The sequence below is a fragment of the Aulostomus chinensis genome, chromosome 18 (assembly GCF_037954235.1).
Source record: "Aulostomus chinensis isolate RoL2024-O1b breed Wild chromosome 18, RoL_Achi_v1.0, whole genome shotgun sequence".
NCBI lineage: Eukaryota > Metazoa > Chordata > Actinopteri > Syngnathiformes > Aulostomidae > Aulostomus > Aulostomus chinensis.
This window is the reverse complement of record NC_141337.1, coordinates 10,727,360-10,743,088: the sequence shown is the minus strand read 5'-3', so window position 1 is coordinate 10,743,088 and position 15,729 is coordinate 10,727,360. Positions and strand designations below refer to the sequence as shown.

General features: G+C 41.9%; 1 protein-coding gene across 2 annotated transcripts in view; it reads right to left on the bottom strand.

The window, feature by feature from the left end:
- The window catches only part of adcy9b (adenylate cyclase 9b), a 33,741-nt gene that overhangs the window by 5,196 nt on the left and 12,816 nt on the right, over nucleotides 1-15,729 (bottom strand). For both annotated transcript variants that reach the window (XM_086184556.1, XM_086184557.1), the window contains exons 3-10: nucleotides 4,729-4,898; nucleotides 3,598-3,708; nucleotides 3,035-3,294; nucleotides 2,713-2,815; nucleotides 1,825-2,033; nucleotides 1,021-1,180; nucleotides 287-429; nucleotides 116-139 (exon numbers count right to left, since the gene is read on the bottom strand). In XM_086184556.1, the coding sequence (XP_086040682.1) occupies nucleotides 116-139; nucleotides 287-429; nucleotides 1,021-1,180; nucleotides 1,825-2,033; nucleotides 2,713-2,815; nucleotides 3,035-3,294; nucleotides 3,598-3,708; nucleotides 4,729-4,898 (1,180 nt within the window). The remainder of the gene's footprint in view (nucleotides 1-115; nucleotides 140-286; nucleotides 430-1,020; nucleotides 1,181-1,824; nucleotides 2,034-2,712; nucleotides 2,816-3,034; nucleotides 3,295-3,597; nucleotides 3,709-4,728; nucleotides 4,899-15,729) is intronic.

The following is a 15,729-nucleotide window of genomic DNA, read 5'->3' as shown; positions in this document are numbered from 1 at the left end:
CTTTGTGTTCTTCAGTCAGCAGAAGTTATTTGAACAGATGCTGATACAATGGTGTAAAATCCTACTGCCTTTTAAAAGAAAATCATGGCAGCGCACAAATAAACATGACACTTACCAGAAAAACAGATTCTTAGCAACACTGGAAAAGATAAAACATACGGCACACTTACTAATCAGCGAATACATCTGGACAGAGACTTCAATCAAACATACTTATGTACTACTCCAACTGCACCATGACATTCTCTCTGACCACAGTTTTTTTCCTTTCCTCAGTTTGCCGTACCTGCAGGGAGAGCTGAAGAGCAATGAAAGAAGCACCAGTCCCACCAAAGTTGCTAAAGTTGAGCGCATCCAGTAGCTGAGCTGGCAGGAATTGCAGTACTGAATGATAGCAATGATGACAGCGCAGCAGATGAACATGGTGAACTAGGGAATGTAGAGGGTCACAGAGAAATATTGATTAGACAATTAAATAAAGGTCAGAAGCAAAATTTACTAGCAAGTCAATATAGGTGACTTCACAAGTCAGGAGCAGACCCACAATGGGACTTGAATGGGAAAGTCGATAAATCATGGAGTTGTACTGAGCAGCAGTGGTCTCTGCTGATACCAAGTGGTAAAAGGAGAATCAGCAGAGTACCACACTATTGTAACAACTCACTTTGACTGGGGCAAACAGAAACAAAACCATGACCATCCATTAGGGCCAGCGGCAGTTCTTGTTAAGAAGCCGTTGCTCTACATGGAGCTACTGATGAGCAGTAGGTAAGGGTCTCTCTTTCTTTACTTAACTTTCTCCAAAAATGTCCTGTGATTTACTGTAACGAGAATTCACAGCTAACTCCCAGTACTTGAAAACGGCATCCCAAGCTAGCAAGAGTTTTGTATAACGTCTGTTCAAATAACATCGTGCAGGAAAGGCCGCACAGTTAGAGGAGGGATGACTGTTGTTACTCGCAAGTGAGTGTACCACAATGTTACTTTAATATAGACAAAAGTGTGAAACTCAAAGTCCACCTGTATGGAGAGGTGCATGTCACAGGTGACATGGGAGAAGACAGCCACAGCTGGTAGGGAAACCAGGAAAGCTCCTAGGAAGTGACGAGGCACCCAACCTGAAACTGCTCTCATCAGCAACCGAGTGCAGTTGAGAGCACCCTCTAGGTGGAAAGCCATACTGAAGAAGAACAGGAAGATTGTAGTTGAAGTGACAGATTATTATGACATATAAAGTTGATTCAAGTATGTCAATCTGATTCATGAGGGTCCCCTAAATTTTAATATATATAACATATATTTTAAACATGTCCACTTTCAGAGCACACAAAACAACACATGCTTTTATCTTAAAACACTATTGAGACATTTTTGTAGGTCCCTTACTTCTCTTTATTTTCTTATAATCTTGTGCCTTTATTAGACACCAACAGGAAGGAGACAGGAAGTGAAAGAGAGGTACAATGAAAAGGCAGCACTTAGTTTTGAATCTGGTGTGTTATGTTGTGGTTCATTGTTGATGTCTTTGCCCCTCAGCCACACAGGGGCCACTTACCTCTGTATTTTTTCCCCATGTTATATGACTATAACTCAATTAGCATTGTGAAAATTAATATTTGCAATTTGTCCTTATTGTCATGGAAACAGACTTTGAATAGGTGAAAATAATCCCAAAAAAATAACATCCAAGTACCGTCTCTGGTTCCTCTAACTCTACTCTACTACTATTTTATTCATTTATTATCTCTAGTGGGCCAAAATCAAATCTCATTTTGGGCCCCGCTTTGGGGGCCTAAGCTCAAACCTCATATCTTATTGTCTCACCGTATAGCAAACAACAGAGCGAGAGCTTCCAGCAAGGCTGCTGCAGCAGTCAGAATGAGAGCTGGTGTGGGTAGACTCAGCTGGGTGACAAGTGGTCGAAGGAAGCAGGCCAATGAAAGAGCCAGAAACACAAAACAGCACAGCAGCATGTCCAGGAAAGAACTGAATGTTGGACTGGCAAAAGTCTGGACCACTGTTTGGTTCTCCACCTAGGAGACGGGGGGAAAAAAAGAGGAAAAAAGCTGTAATAAAACAAAGCATTAAAAAAACACAAGAAACATAAATGTAATTATGTAAGAAATGGAAACATTTTTGGAAAATCAACTCTTACTCAACGTCTGCAGCAGCAACTCACAGTCAGTGTTGGAAGATGAATTATTTTGAGTGAGTTCACCATGTTTAATACTGAAATTTAGCAACAGATGCAGCTGTGACACTGAACCCGCACTTCTGAGTCACACCAGCAGAGGGCACCACACACTCATACAAAACTACATCTGAGGTCCTGCAGTGATTTTTCTTTGCCGCAGTCTTGACCAATCTGGTCACACCACAGAGCTAAAAGGCTTCCCAGACAGACACAGAAAAAAACAAACATGCAGAACCATAGGAAATTACATGCCTACACTCTGGGGCAACAGAGATCAGATGTTGTCCTGTATTATATTGTCATGTTGTATGTTTATGGATTGCAGGAAGACTAGTCAATGGCATCTAACCAAATTAGAATCGTGACACTAGTTGTTTAGAACAACTCACATAAGATGAATCAAATCAATGACATTTATGGCAAACCCATAGCATAGGTGGATTAAGTAAAAAATAGACTCAAACACACACGCATACAAAATATCTCTCACACACACATACACAAACACACTTATGCACCTCCTCCTGGTAGCTTATCCGGTAAGCAGACTCCAGGCTCTTGTCCAGGAAGGTGAGGCTCAGCTTGTTTATGGGAGGTCTGTAGAAATAGTCCTTCATCAGGCTGTCACACGCAGAGAGGAGATTGTGTTTAATTATACAACTAGAACAACCCTCGTGAAGCATTCCTGCATACATACATGGCATATGTTACACTCTTCCACGCACTTTCTGAAAAGCAGCCTGATAGCTTTTGCGCATTCAGCCTGATAGTGAAAACAAAACAGATAACAAATTTGAACAATGACCTTAATCCACTAACCTACCGGTCCATCTGTCTCACCTGTCTTCTTTGATAACATCTACAAAGTGGGCATCACTCCTCTCCCTGAAGTTTTTGGAGCGTAGAGGGATGAGAGCTGAGTGGTCCATACCCATGGCTCCTCCCCCCCATGCCTTCTTCTCTTTCTCCTGCAGCATCTCACACAGTGACGTCTGGCTGTTGGTCAAAGCCTCCAGTCGAGGACTGAGCAGACCGTTCAGAGCTTTCGGGTTGCGGCCAGCAGAAACTGCTGGGGGACATTTCCTCAGGTCTGAGGAGTCCTAGATCAAAGAGGGGGAGGGGGAGCAGTCCTGAATTTCCAAATATATTATCATTGCTGATGGAGCTACGGTGACACACATTTACATTTGCACGTGTCTGTGGCACACTTAAAATGGGACTCATTATATCCTAAAACTATTTTTGAGTCATATTTTTTACTGCAAATTAGATGAGGCTCCAGTCTGTCTCAGACATACGATAGAATAATAGGAGCACATTGAAAAAAAAAAATCCAGACGGTTGTCATCCAAGATAAAGAGTATAATGTCCCATCTGTTTGGTTCAGGTAACAACAGCCTAACCTTGGTGTTATTGGTCTTGTGGTCGTCATGGCAGCCATTGTGCACCTCTCTTTCCTCCAGAACCTGATCCTCCCCTGGTATCAGGATGGTGCTGCAGGATATACAGGGAGACTGCAGGGAGGTAGCGATGAGAAGGGGACAATTTGGCAGGAAGATGGAAAAAAAAAAAGAGAACAAACTTGGGAAGATGACAAAATACATGCGTCACCACAACAGTGCAGGGATGAAACTTGTCATTTCCACTACTCTTTCATTCCTTTTGCTACATTTTATTGGCTTTATTTCTTAGCCTTTTAGAAACAGTGCATAAACAAGAGGCCTCTACGCTCGGGCCCAAGGTCTTTATTTTAATCCCACTCATCCTCTTCAAGCACAGTCAAGAGTGATGGTTCATGAGAGCCTTCTGTGCGACAGCTACGCTATGATTGACCATGACACTGACATGTGACAGGTGTATCGAGAAGCCAAAACACACCCACCCAACACAATGTAAGCACAAAGAGATAAGGCGTCTCTCGGTGTATCTACAAGCTGCGTTAAACATGCAAACATTTGCTATCACACTTGCGCTGTAAATCCTCTCGCACATTCAAATGTTGCTATTGAAAGTGTGATTCCATATCTGTATTTGTGCAAGAGAAGCTGTAAATCAAGAAGCAGGCAGTAGAAGGATTGAGAAGAGCTTCCCAGCTCCTGGATGTAGTCAGCTCATCAGCATGCTGCAGAACTCTCCTCCACTGTCTCCCATCATACTCTATCATATATTTTTTGACTCCACAGCCAACTCCCGCCTTCCCCGCATGATGGAGAGCTGGAAGATTTTTGCAGGACTCGAGTAATACACTTGAGTCAAGACAAAGAAGGAAGAGTGGGCGCCAACATTAGCCGTGTTGAGCATAATATTAAGGGAATCATTTGTTGCGAGGTTTAAAGTTATGTTTTAAGTTTTCCTCTCACACCCTGCACCCACACAAACACAAGCAGACAAAGATGAATATCAAAGAGGCTGAGAGAGAGAATATGCAGCTCAGCGTTCTTCCTCAGGCAATGGATGTGGTGAATGACAATGATGCTGGACTTAAATATATACTAAGTGATAAATAATCATTTTGGAAGATAAAGCTCGCTCACCTTGGCTCTATCTGGTGGCAGGGTGGCTGGAGGAGCTCCGTCAGGTGAATGTACCTTGGGTGTGGTGCACCGGGGTTCTCCTTGGTCTGACCCAGACAACCCCAACTGGGAGCAGCTACAATGAGAGTTCAGCTCCACTTTTCTTCCAGAGATCAGGTAGGTCCTAAGACCTAGAATTAGAAAGATTGCGACGTAAATCAGGTTTTATTCTCAGATGAACAGGACTGAGCTGGATTTACTCGTCCCTGAGAGGATAAGGTGTTATTATTTGTAAAATTACTTTAGGATTCAGCATAAGATCAGTACCCAGAAGGATGAATTCCCTCAGCGAATTATATAAGCAACCTTTGGACAGTTTGGCAGAAACCCAGAATGAAGTGAGGATGAAGCATTGAATATCAATCTATTCCAGTTGAAAAAACAAGGTCATGCAGAGCTATTCCTGTCTACATATCCTTAAAAAAAAAAAGACGTGGTCCATTCATGTTTGTTTGTTTTTTTACTTATATCTAAAACCTGACAAATGAGCTAGAAGCAACAACTTAGTGCTAAAGAGACAGAACAACATGTGCAGATGCTTTTTTTTCCCAAGGTGCTAAGATTTATTTTGTCCTCAATAATTTCTTTTGCACATATTTTTTCTGCTCCACAGTCATAGGCAGAGAAAGAATGTCTGTGCAGAAGTACCGATATCCTTCCTCATACTTCTTTATACATCCTCCAGTTGTGGGGGCAAAATTAGCACCAGCTACCAGCCAAACAAAATGTGCAGGTGGTTGGTAGAAATCAATGTGAACATTCTCTAGCTGTTTGCAGGTGATAGACAAAAAAGTTAATTTTTTTTTTCCCCTGCCTTCAAGTGCATGCATGGAAATCTTGCATGTGTGACAGATGACCGTGAGACTAACCAGTTCAGACGCAACAGGCCGGGGGCCAAATATTTGAACACCTGCACCCTCCTCAGTCGTCTATCAATGTGTTATCATTCCATTTAGTCCTATGAGGCATGTGTGCATGTATTTGTGCAACTTTTTCTAAAATCCTGACTTGTCCCCTAAGAACAAACAACACTACAAGAGCTCAGTTTTATCTATAAGCCTTAAGGTGTTTTGCAAGCATGTTTCACATATTCACTGAAATTTCTTCCCCTTTTCTACAGCAGACACTGAGTCACCAGGATGTTCCCACTGAGTGATTTTAATCATGACTGCAGACATATGGCTCTCTTCCTGTTTATTGTTAATTGCCTTCAAATATATATATATATATATATATATATATATATATATATATATATATATATATATATATATATATATATATATATATATATATATATAGACAAGCATATGGAGAAAGAAGTTATTGGGTTCTTCTCATTTCAACTGATGAGATCAAGTCTGTGTAACTGAATTTGTCTTCATTTTTCTATCTACAACACTGTTTTCTATCAGTGGGAAAGGTTGACAAGTCCCAGGCACAGTAACAGGTACCTGCGTGTGTGTGTGTGTGTGTGTGTGAGTGTGTGTGCAGCAGCACTGCTAAGTACCTGTGACCGTGTGCACAGCCACATAATTCAACAGTCAGTGAAGCCAGAGCCTCAGGTTGGGAGCATTGTCTGCCCTAAGTGATTCAGACAGACCTGCCACTGCTGAGCTTGTGCTGAGCCCCCCTGAGGCTTCACTCTCTGACACACACACGCACACACACACACACACACACACACACACACACACACACACACACACACACACAAGAGCCTGCACGCAAGACACAAGCAAAGTCCCTTTTGCAAAGATACACATGCACATACATCCCGTCTAGGACAAATACTGAGATGGGCAAGTAGATGAGAAGAAGTGAGAGGACAGTGCACACAAAGAGACAGATGTAAACACAAAAGCACTCCCCCTCCAACCACCTACACATCTTATCCAATACATAAACACACGGCAAGCGGAGGTGTGGATGGATGGCTTTGCTGGAGCTAGGTCGATATCCAGGTGGATGAGGATTTGAGGAAGTGAAATGAAGGTGCTAAAACGCAATAACAAAGAACTCATTCCCTGCATCAGTGATGCAGAATGGCACAGCAGACGTGAAGAGGCGGCAGGAAACTGAGGGGAGCATTTCACTGCCTCTGAGAATGAGAACGTGTGAGTAGGACTGTGTTTCAGATATGGATCCAGAGACACAAACACAGCGCGTACACACACACACACACACACACGCTGTGTCGACTGATTTTATTAGTTTGCTAATCAGATTTCTCTGTGCCTCCCACGATGACACTGACTTTTGCTTCAGCTCATGGGTCAACGGGGTTATTTTCTCCTGCATCTCTTTTCTTCTGTTTTCTTTAATACAGTATCTCAAACTGCGCTGCTCAAAAAAAATATACATATATAAAGTAGCTCATCAGATCTCAATGGGAAAAAAAGTAATGCTGGATATCTATACCGATAAGGACTGGGTAATGTGATGGGATGATGCCACATATTTGATCAAAATGAAAATCATCAACCTAAAGACGACAAATTCAAAGATACCCCAAAAATCAAAGTGAAAAAATGATGGGGGAGGCTCTACGGGGCCAGTCGATGGTATCAATTCCTCCATCCCCAAGAACTGCCAGCATACTGTCACCATGAGGCCGTGCATTGTCATGCACCAGAAGGAACCCATGACCCATTGCACCAGCATAAGGTCTGACAATGGGCTCAAGGATTTCATCCCGCTCCCTAATGGCAGTCACAGTGCCGTTGTCTAGCCTGTAGATGTCTGTGCATCCCTCCATGGACATGCCTCCCTGACCATTACTGACCCACCTCCAAAGCGGTCATGCCGAACAATTTTACAGGCAGTATAACATTTTCCATGGCTACTCCAGACCCTTTCACATTTGTCACATGCGCTCAGGGTGAACCTGCTCTCATCTGTGAAAAGCACAGGGCGCCAGTGGCGAACCTGCCAACTCTGGTGTTCTATGGCAAATGCCAATCAAGTTCCACAGTGTCGGGCAGTGAGCACAGGGCTCACTAGGGCTCGCAAATTTCCTTTATCCTGTCTGTTTCGGCATATCAGACTGAGCTGAATAGAGTCGTGACACTAGCTAGGTCTGTTTCCAGCTGAAACGCATACAGTACAACGCACAAGCACGTGAGTCACACTGTATCATTTATTAATAAGTTAAGCGCCATGTAAATCGTTGTTAACGGCGGTGCAGCCAGAGAAATAATAAAAGTCAACTACATCTGTAAAGAAATCCTTGGCTCATTCAGCTACAATTTCTAACAGCATATCCAATATATAGGAATGTTTCAAAGTAGAAATACATCACTGGAAAGAACAAGCGAAGGAAAGAGAAGAAGATTTCACAACATATAAAATAAAGATACTTAAAAGACACATTAAAATAGATTAGCACTGCATGGATTTAGGGATTTTTTTTTAAGAAACTTACGCTCACACTACATTGAGCTGCATTAATTGCTAAGTCATTGTTTTCAAGCAAAAATATCAAACATTTGCCCTATCAGACCTTAAAATATAAGGATTAGCAGCTTTTTCATCACTCACGATGCAAACTTGAGAAAAGACTGGACTGATGAACGAACAGAAAACGCAGATCACTGCACTCAACAACGTAGGTAAACAATTCTTCATTTGTCCCTCAGTGCGCCCCCTCTTATCAAATTAAAAGAAGCATCACATGTTTTATATCAGGAGCCCATGGCCATCGCTCTCACATGAGGACATGTATTGATCTCAAACATCCAGATAGTTTAAGAAAGTCATTTCACACGGAGAGACTTGACAGGCAGGGAGGATCGAGATGAATCCACTAGAATGGCTCTTACAGATATGCACTGTATTATCTGAGTGTGTTTGTTGGAGGGGTTAAGGGAGTTCAAGTGTGTGCAGACGTCTGTGTGTGTGTGTGTGTGTGTGTGTGTGTGTGTGTGTGTGCGTTCCTGTTCCTTCTGGAACTATCGCTCGTCTTTACAATCCAACCTTGTGGCAGCTGAAATAGCATCGCTGACAGGCAGCAAACTGTGTCGCAGAGTGCATTTAAGCATCATCAGAATACAACTGTGCTTTAAAGGCTTCACCATGGGGGGACAAAAGGTCAAGGGACTTCACACTGTGTGTTCACATTGATGTCTCATGTTCCACTCCAGCTGAATGTGTGTGAGTCTGTCTGTACACATCTGTTTGATAATCTTTGATTCAGGTACGTGTGTGAGTGTTTGTGTGTGTGTGTGTGTTTCGGCCTCCATCTCTGATTACACTCTACAAATTATAGAGAATTATTAGCAGTATAGCCTCAGGGTCTTTTGGGACTTAAAGTGCTGTGCTGACAATAGATAACCTTTCCCCTTGAGAGCCTAGTCACATTATCTCCCTCTCCAATCCCCTTTGTGGAGGACAGAAGAGCATGTCATGAGAAAGGCACTTTGCAAACAAACAACAGCATCACTTCCACTCCTCCCTTCCTCTCACCTCCTCATAGCACACCCAAGCTCTTCTGGGACAAAGCCAACCCCTGAACCTCGTCTTTTCCGTGATAGTTCAGCGTAGATGTGGGTGTGCTGAACAAACATACGCAAAAAAACTGAATTAAGCTCACGTTGTGATTGTAGTGCTCATTTCAAACACAAAGCCTCCAGCAGACCTGAGCAGAAAGGACAACTGGCAGGAGGCAAACTATGAGGTCAGGTTCTAAAATACACAGTCACAAAAGGAAATTAATAATATCAGAGTGAAGTATTATTAAAGAATTGAATTTTCCATCCATCCATTCATCCATTTTCTTCTGCTTATCCTGTTTAGGGTCCGGGGGGGGTGGAGTCTATCCCAGCGGCTTTCTGGAGAGAGGCGGTGTTCACCCTGGATGGGTCACCAGTCCATCTCAGGACCAACACATAGAGACAGACAACCATTCACACTCACAGTCATACCTACAGTCAATTTAGAGTATCAATCAGCCTCGTCCTCTCTTGATGTCTTTGGACTGTGGGAGGAAGCTGGAGTACCAGAGAGAACCCACACAGGAACAGGGAGAACATGCAGACTCCACACAGAAAGATCCTGTGATGGAGCCGGGACTCAAACCCGGAACCTTCTTGCTGTGAGGAGACAGTGCTGACCACTGCACCACCGTGCCACCGAATTCAAATTTTCATGATATAAATAAGGCGTAAGATTACCGATCCAACAGGAAGCATAAAAAAATAAACTTCATCAGAAAAAAGTAACACCGTCGCTTGCAGCTCAAGTGAGACTGAACAACTCATGCTGTTGTCCCCATGGAGACTTACTGGATGCAGCAGTGTACAACAGATAGGGAAGAAGAGCTGTCCGACCTGATTGAATCAGTATGCACTCATGCACACACACACACACACACACACACACATATTAATCTTCTGATAAAGGCAGGTTTGCATTCCAGGGCCAAGCATGGGACCAAGGGGGCATCAGAGCAGGTGGCATGGAGGGACTAGCATTGCCAGGCTAGGCAGCTCTCTGGGCCAGATGGTACTGCCAACCAGCAGCACCCACTCCTTCTCACTCGACTGCTTTCCCATCATGGGATATACGGTACATCCTGTCCTTGTAGGGGGAGGAGGGCAGCAGGAACAGCAGGAGATGTGTCCAATATGACAGCCTATTAAAGAGGACTTCATTAAAACAACATGGTTTAGAAACTAGAGGAGGGCGATATTGATAAAGACTCAGCTAGAAGAAGTACAGCCTAGAGGGAGGCTGTGAGATGGTGTTGGTGGAATGAAGGGTTTTATGTATATGCTGTTGCTGAGTGAACCCATTCAGTCAGAAAACATGAAAGACAAGTATGCATTTTTCATGAGGAATCACTGAGACTCGCTGTCATTTCTGACAGTAAAGGAGGTGCAGTGAGTTTGCGTGTCTCCTGAGTCAAGGACGACCAACGAAGGGTACACGTTTGACCTTCATCTTTACAGTTGAACACTCCTGATGATCCCAGGTTACTGAACAAAGACAAGGTAGGAGCTGGACGGAATTAGTGAAACTGTTGTCATAAAGAAGGAGATGTTTCAAGAGAGGGGACAGCTTCATGTGTTGACAAGGGGAGGTTTCACACTTGTGTCTATTTACCACAAGCATAAAGCAACGTACTTCACCCGAAAATTGCAATTTACCTTGAAATCACTCACCGTTTATGTGTCTTGAACGCATCAAAACATATTTTTTCCCTGCATGACTTCTTGTCAAGTCCAAAATTCAGAATACAGCTAAAAAAAAAAATTAGCTCCAAAAACCTCCATCAAGAAGCCATGCAGAGAATTTTTTTTTTCTTTTTCCATGAGCTCAAGCCCACAGCATGTCACTAAAAAACAAATAACGCATTTTGGGTGAAGTATTGCTTAAAGTACAAGTGCTCTGCTATTTATGGATCACAACTAACACATCACACAATGGCTGCCATTTACAATGCTGCTGTGAGACAACAGATCTGTCAAACTGTTGAGACATCGCTCCCGTTTTTACTCTTTCCCTTTGAAAAAATGTGCAGGCAATGTTACAAATCAATGAGGACTTAAACGATTAACTCCCCAATGTGACACAGCGCCTTAATTTGTTGTGTATATCATTCACGGGGTTGAAACAAATGCTTACTTGGTCTATAGTGGCTTTGTCACTCCAATTCTTGGAGAATATTTACGATACATAAAAATGTACATAATGTACACAGAGACGATACATCTTGTATCATCCCAATACAAATGTGCGTTTTGATATACTTTTTTAATATCTTGATTCATACTTCCCTGATTGCTACCTTCTGGTTTTTTTTTTTTGGGTAAAATGACCAAATATTCTTCAACTTGATCAGTCAGAAAGGATCGCTGCTAATTATGTCACGAAAACTCCTCACTTGCTAACATTTGCTTCACAACCGTTTCCTTACTTTACACCGCTAGAAGGAAGAACGATGAAAAGCAGAAAGAAAAAGACGTAGGAACATTTTGGAGTGATGGATGTGCAGTTCACACGTCTATTCCATGAGATCATGTTTTTGGCAACTATGACGGCAGTTTCCAGATCCGTCACTTGAAACTGTTCCATTTAAAAAAAAAAAAAAAGTTTTAGAAACGCTCTCGTCGTGACCTCTTGTGCCGTATGGACAAAGCTACACCAAACGCTCTCCTTGCTTTTCAATTTGTCTCGGTTTTAAATCAAAATGCACTGTTGAAGTCTATAACTAATGAGCTATTTGGATATAAATAACATTTTCAGAGGGTGTAAAGCTCCTCTGAGTCCCGGACACTTACAGACTCCAAGTGCTCCTATTTTACACACTACCGGGACTTTCTCCGCACATTCCGGTTCTGGACAAATACATGTCTCTAAACTCAGGGTTACAACACAGTGCTAACACACACACCAGCACAAAAAAAAAAAAGAGCCTCACCCTCTCTTTCTAATAAGCACAATATCCTTCCCCTCTTCCGGCCTTCGATGCTACAAACAGAAGTGCCATTAAAACAAAAGTTCCGTATTTGGCAAGAGGGATTTTTTTTGTTTTGATTTTGTTTAGTTTTTCCTGGCTACGATGGTCTCACTCAAACAACAATAAAAATACTTGATATCCCTCTAAAGTCTTTAACTCTCCCTTGCTTCTGTCTGACTCTCTGCACTCATTCTGTATTCTGTATCTTTGATCCCTCCATCCTTGACAGGTCCCAGGCTGCCATGGTCTGCTGGCAGAACAACAGATACACTTGACATCCCTCCAAAATCTTTACTCCCCCCCACCCCGGCCCCCCGCCCCCCGCACCATTTGTTCAAAATTCCCAGTGTGCTCTCCATGTTTTGTCAATCTTCCAGTAACTTGCTATCTTTCACTCCCTCCTTCCAAAATCCAACTATCCTCACTGTTCTTTCGTGCCCCGGCTGATATTCCTTGGCCTCATCACCACATGAGCTTAAAGGGCACTTCACCGAGAGGAATTGCCCAGGCTGACATCATCCTGAAAACTCTGACTCACTTTCCATCACTTTTTTTTTTCTCTCTCTCTACATTGCCTTCCTCTCTTCTGTCAAACCCATCACCAGCACAACTTCCTTTGACTACTAATGGCTTCACCCTGTTTTCATCGTCTCCATTGTGGTGACCGTAGAAGCTTCATGCACAGTTTCGTCTCTGAAGAACATTTAAAAATGTTCTGTTCGCTATAAATTGAGGAGGGATTGTCACTGAGGTGTTTCAAAGATGCTTCCCAATCAGTTTTCTTCAGCGGTGATCAGCCTCCTATTGCCCATTAAAAAAAAAAAAAAAAAAATTATTCTCAATCAATCTTAAAGAAAAGATTTAAGGCCTTTGGGCACTGCTCACAGCCGTTTTATGAAGCCTTCGTACATCGTACTCCCATAAACCTTTTGCAGGTTGTCCTCACTTTATTATTCCACCTCATTTTTTTCCTTATGTATATTAATGAAGAGTATAAACTGTATAAGTGCTCACTTCATCCAATGTAAAGTAGAAACATACAGATCCGTACAGCAAGTAGCTCCTGCTAAAATGATTTCTAATAGTTGGGATTGCTTAAGAAGCGAGCTCAGACTAGTTACTGGTTAGGAGATTTAATAGAACTAAAAGAAATAAACAGTTTTCCATTTGTTGCTGCGCCAAAAAAATGCTTTTTTAGTTGGGTTTTTTTTGGTCCCGGCAGCCTAATTTGGATTTATCAGGAGTGTGTCATTTTCATCGCTCACGGCATCATAAATTGGACACTTTATGCAATTTCCCCAATATATCAAAAACTATTACAGCTAGAAAAATCCATTTTTATAAACAGCAAAGTGTCAACTACAGAAACAAAGAAGTCATTTTAAGCAATAAATAGAAGTCGCAGAATTGATTTCAATTCAGTCTCTTCACTGTTACTACCATCCCAGTTTAGATAATGGTATTTATCATGACGCAATAATTGGATGAAGAAGCTGATCAGGGATGATATTCGGGCGTATATCAGTCAAAAGTGAGGTTACCAGAGATCGTCGTAATTGTGGTACAGGACTGAACATTAAATCAAAAGTTGTTGGAAAGTTTGAAATAACTATTATTGAGATCATATAGCAACATACCAACAACAGAATCCTATTAAACTTTACACATTTCCAATATGGTCTGAGCTGAGTACCGTGATTGGTTCCACCACTGCAGCTAACTTTCTTTGGCAGCCATATTGTCATTTTATGTTAAATTATTATGGATTTTTACTTGGATTTTTTTTTTTTTTTAATTGTATAAATATTTTTTTTAAAAACTGGCTGGGTAGGTTTGCCTTGTGGTTTCATGAGTTGTTTTCACCAAGATAGAACCTTTATTTGAGAAATGCATCATCTGCATTTGAACAATTGATTATTGATCTTTTAAAAAAAAAAAACAACCTTTTAATATCTTTTATGTTACCTGCTATAGTCTGTTACTTATTTTGATAGTTGCTGGTCGCTGATCATGTCTCGTAGTTCCGTAAATATTTCAATAACTATAACAAACATTTGCTTACTTTCCTCCATTTCCAATTCATTTCTCCACATTTTCTCAGGTTCAATACAATAATGACACACATCTACTGATACTTCTACCAGAGGTCTTTTTCCTTGATTATTATCACTATTATTATCATTGCACTTTGTATAACGTTACATTATGACAGTGTAGAAAACTACACATTAAAAACACACAGATGCATAAATCCAAATGTTTTTTAATTTATTTGGACTGCGTGGAAGGGAAATGTTTCTGGTGTTCTGCGCTGTAACGCCTTCACGGCCCGTTCCAATTTGGATCAAAACCATCACTCCGATATTTAATCTGTGGTAAACACCGGTTCCCCATCCAATATCTTGGATTTTTCAATTATTTCCTCCTGCTTTGTATGCACGATTTCACTCTCCTCCTCTACCTCATATCTCCTTGCAGAAGGATGCGCAACTTCTCATCAGGACTCATGCACCGGTAGACACAAATTCACTTCGGCACTGAAATATACAATCATCTCAAAATGGAAAAGATTACTTATCAATCATGATTATGAATATTCTTTTTTTTTTAAAGACTAGCACTGACGTAAAGCAGCTTTTTTTTAAGCGTCTGTAAGGCAGCAACAAGAACTACCGTTTTTCACGATGATACAAATCATTGACAAAACCTCAAAAAAGCAATTACCATGAAAAGAACCTCATTACTAATTCATTTCTGTCAGGAAATGGAACACAACTAAATAAACATGCTGTACTATCATAACCTGAGACAACTGGGGGCATCGATTAAACAGTGACCGAGTTTGTTGCTCCGAGTTAATGATCAGAGCAGACATCCCCCTCCCTCGTGTTCCTTCCTCCTCGTATTGTCTTTAATATCACGGACAGCTCGCTCAACACTTTGAGTAATGGCATCTTCACCGGGGGTTGATGATGAAAATGGTCCGGGCTGCTCCCTGAGGACTCTAAATATAAAACAAGCCAATACAGCTGGAGTAAATAAGGTTGCTGAGTCTCCTGGCACTTGTTTGCATTGTTGTCCTTCTAAAGAGCCGAAACTGACAGGTTCTATAAGTCCTATGGGGGGTGCGGGGGCATGTGGGGTGGGAACAATTTGATATGCAGCCTGTTTATATAAGAATAATGTTTGTTGATGAGGTGTCATTTCGGCGAGGGCAGCGCTCTGACTCAGCGGTTACAGAATGAGACAGCAGTGAGATAGAGGGATGGAAAAGAGAAAGAGGACAGAAAGAGTGACACGAAGAAAGAGTGAAAGTGATAAGAGGTTGAGCATTGACCTTTTTAGAATATAGCAGGTACTTGGCACAAACACACACACACACACAAACACACACACGCAGCATGTCAGCATTGGTCTTTAGGAATGACAGCATGGGGGACTCCTGAGGCGATAGAGTATGTGGATGGAGGAGCGGCTGACAGCTGGAGGGGACACAAGAGGGT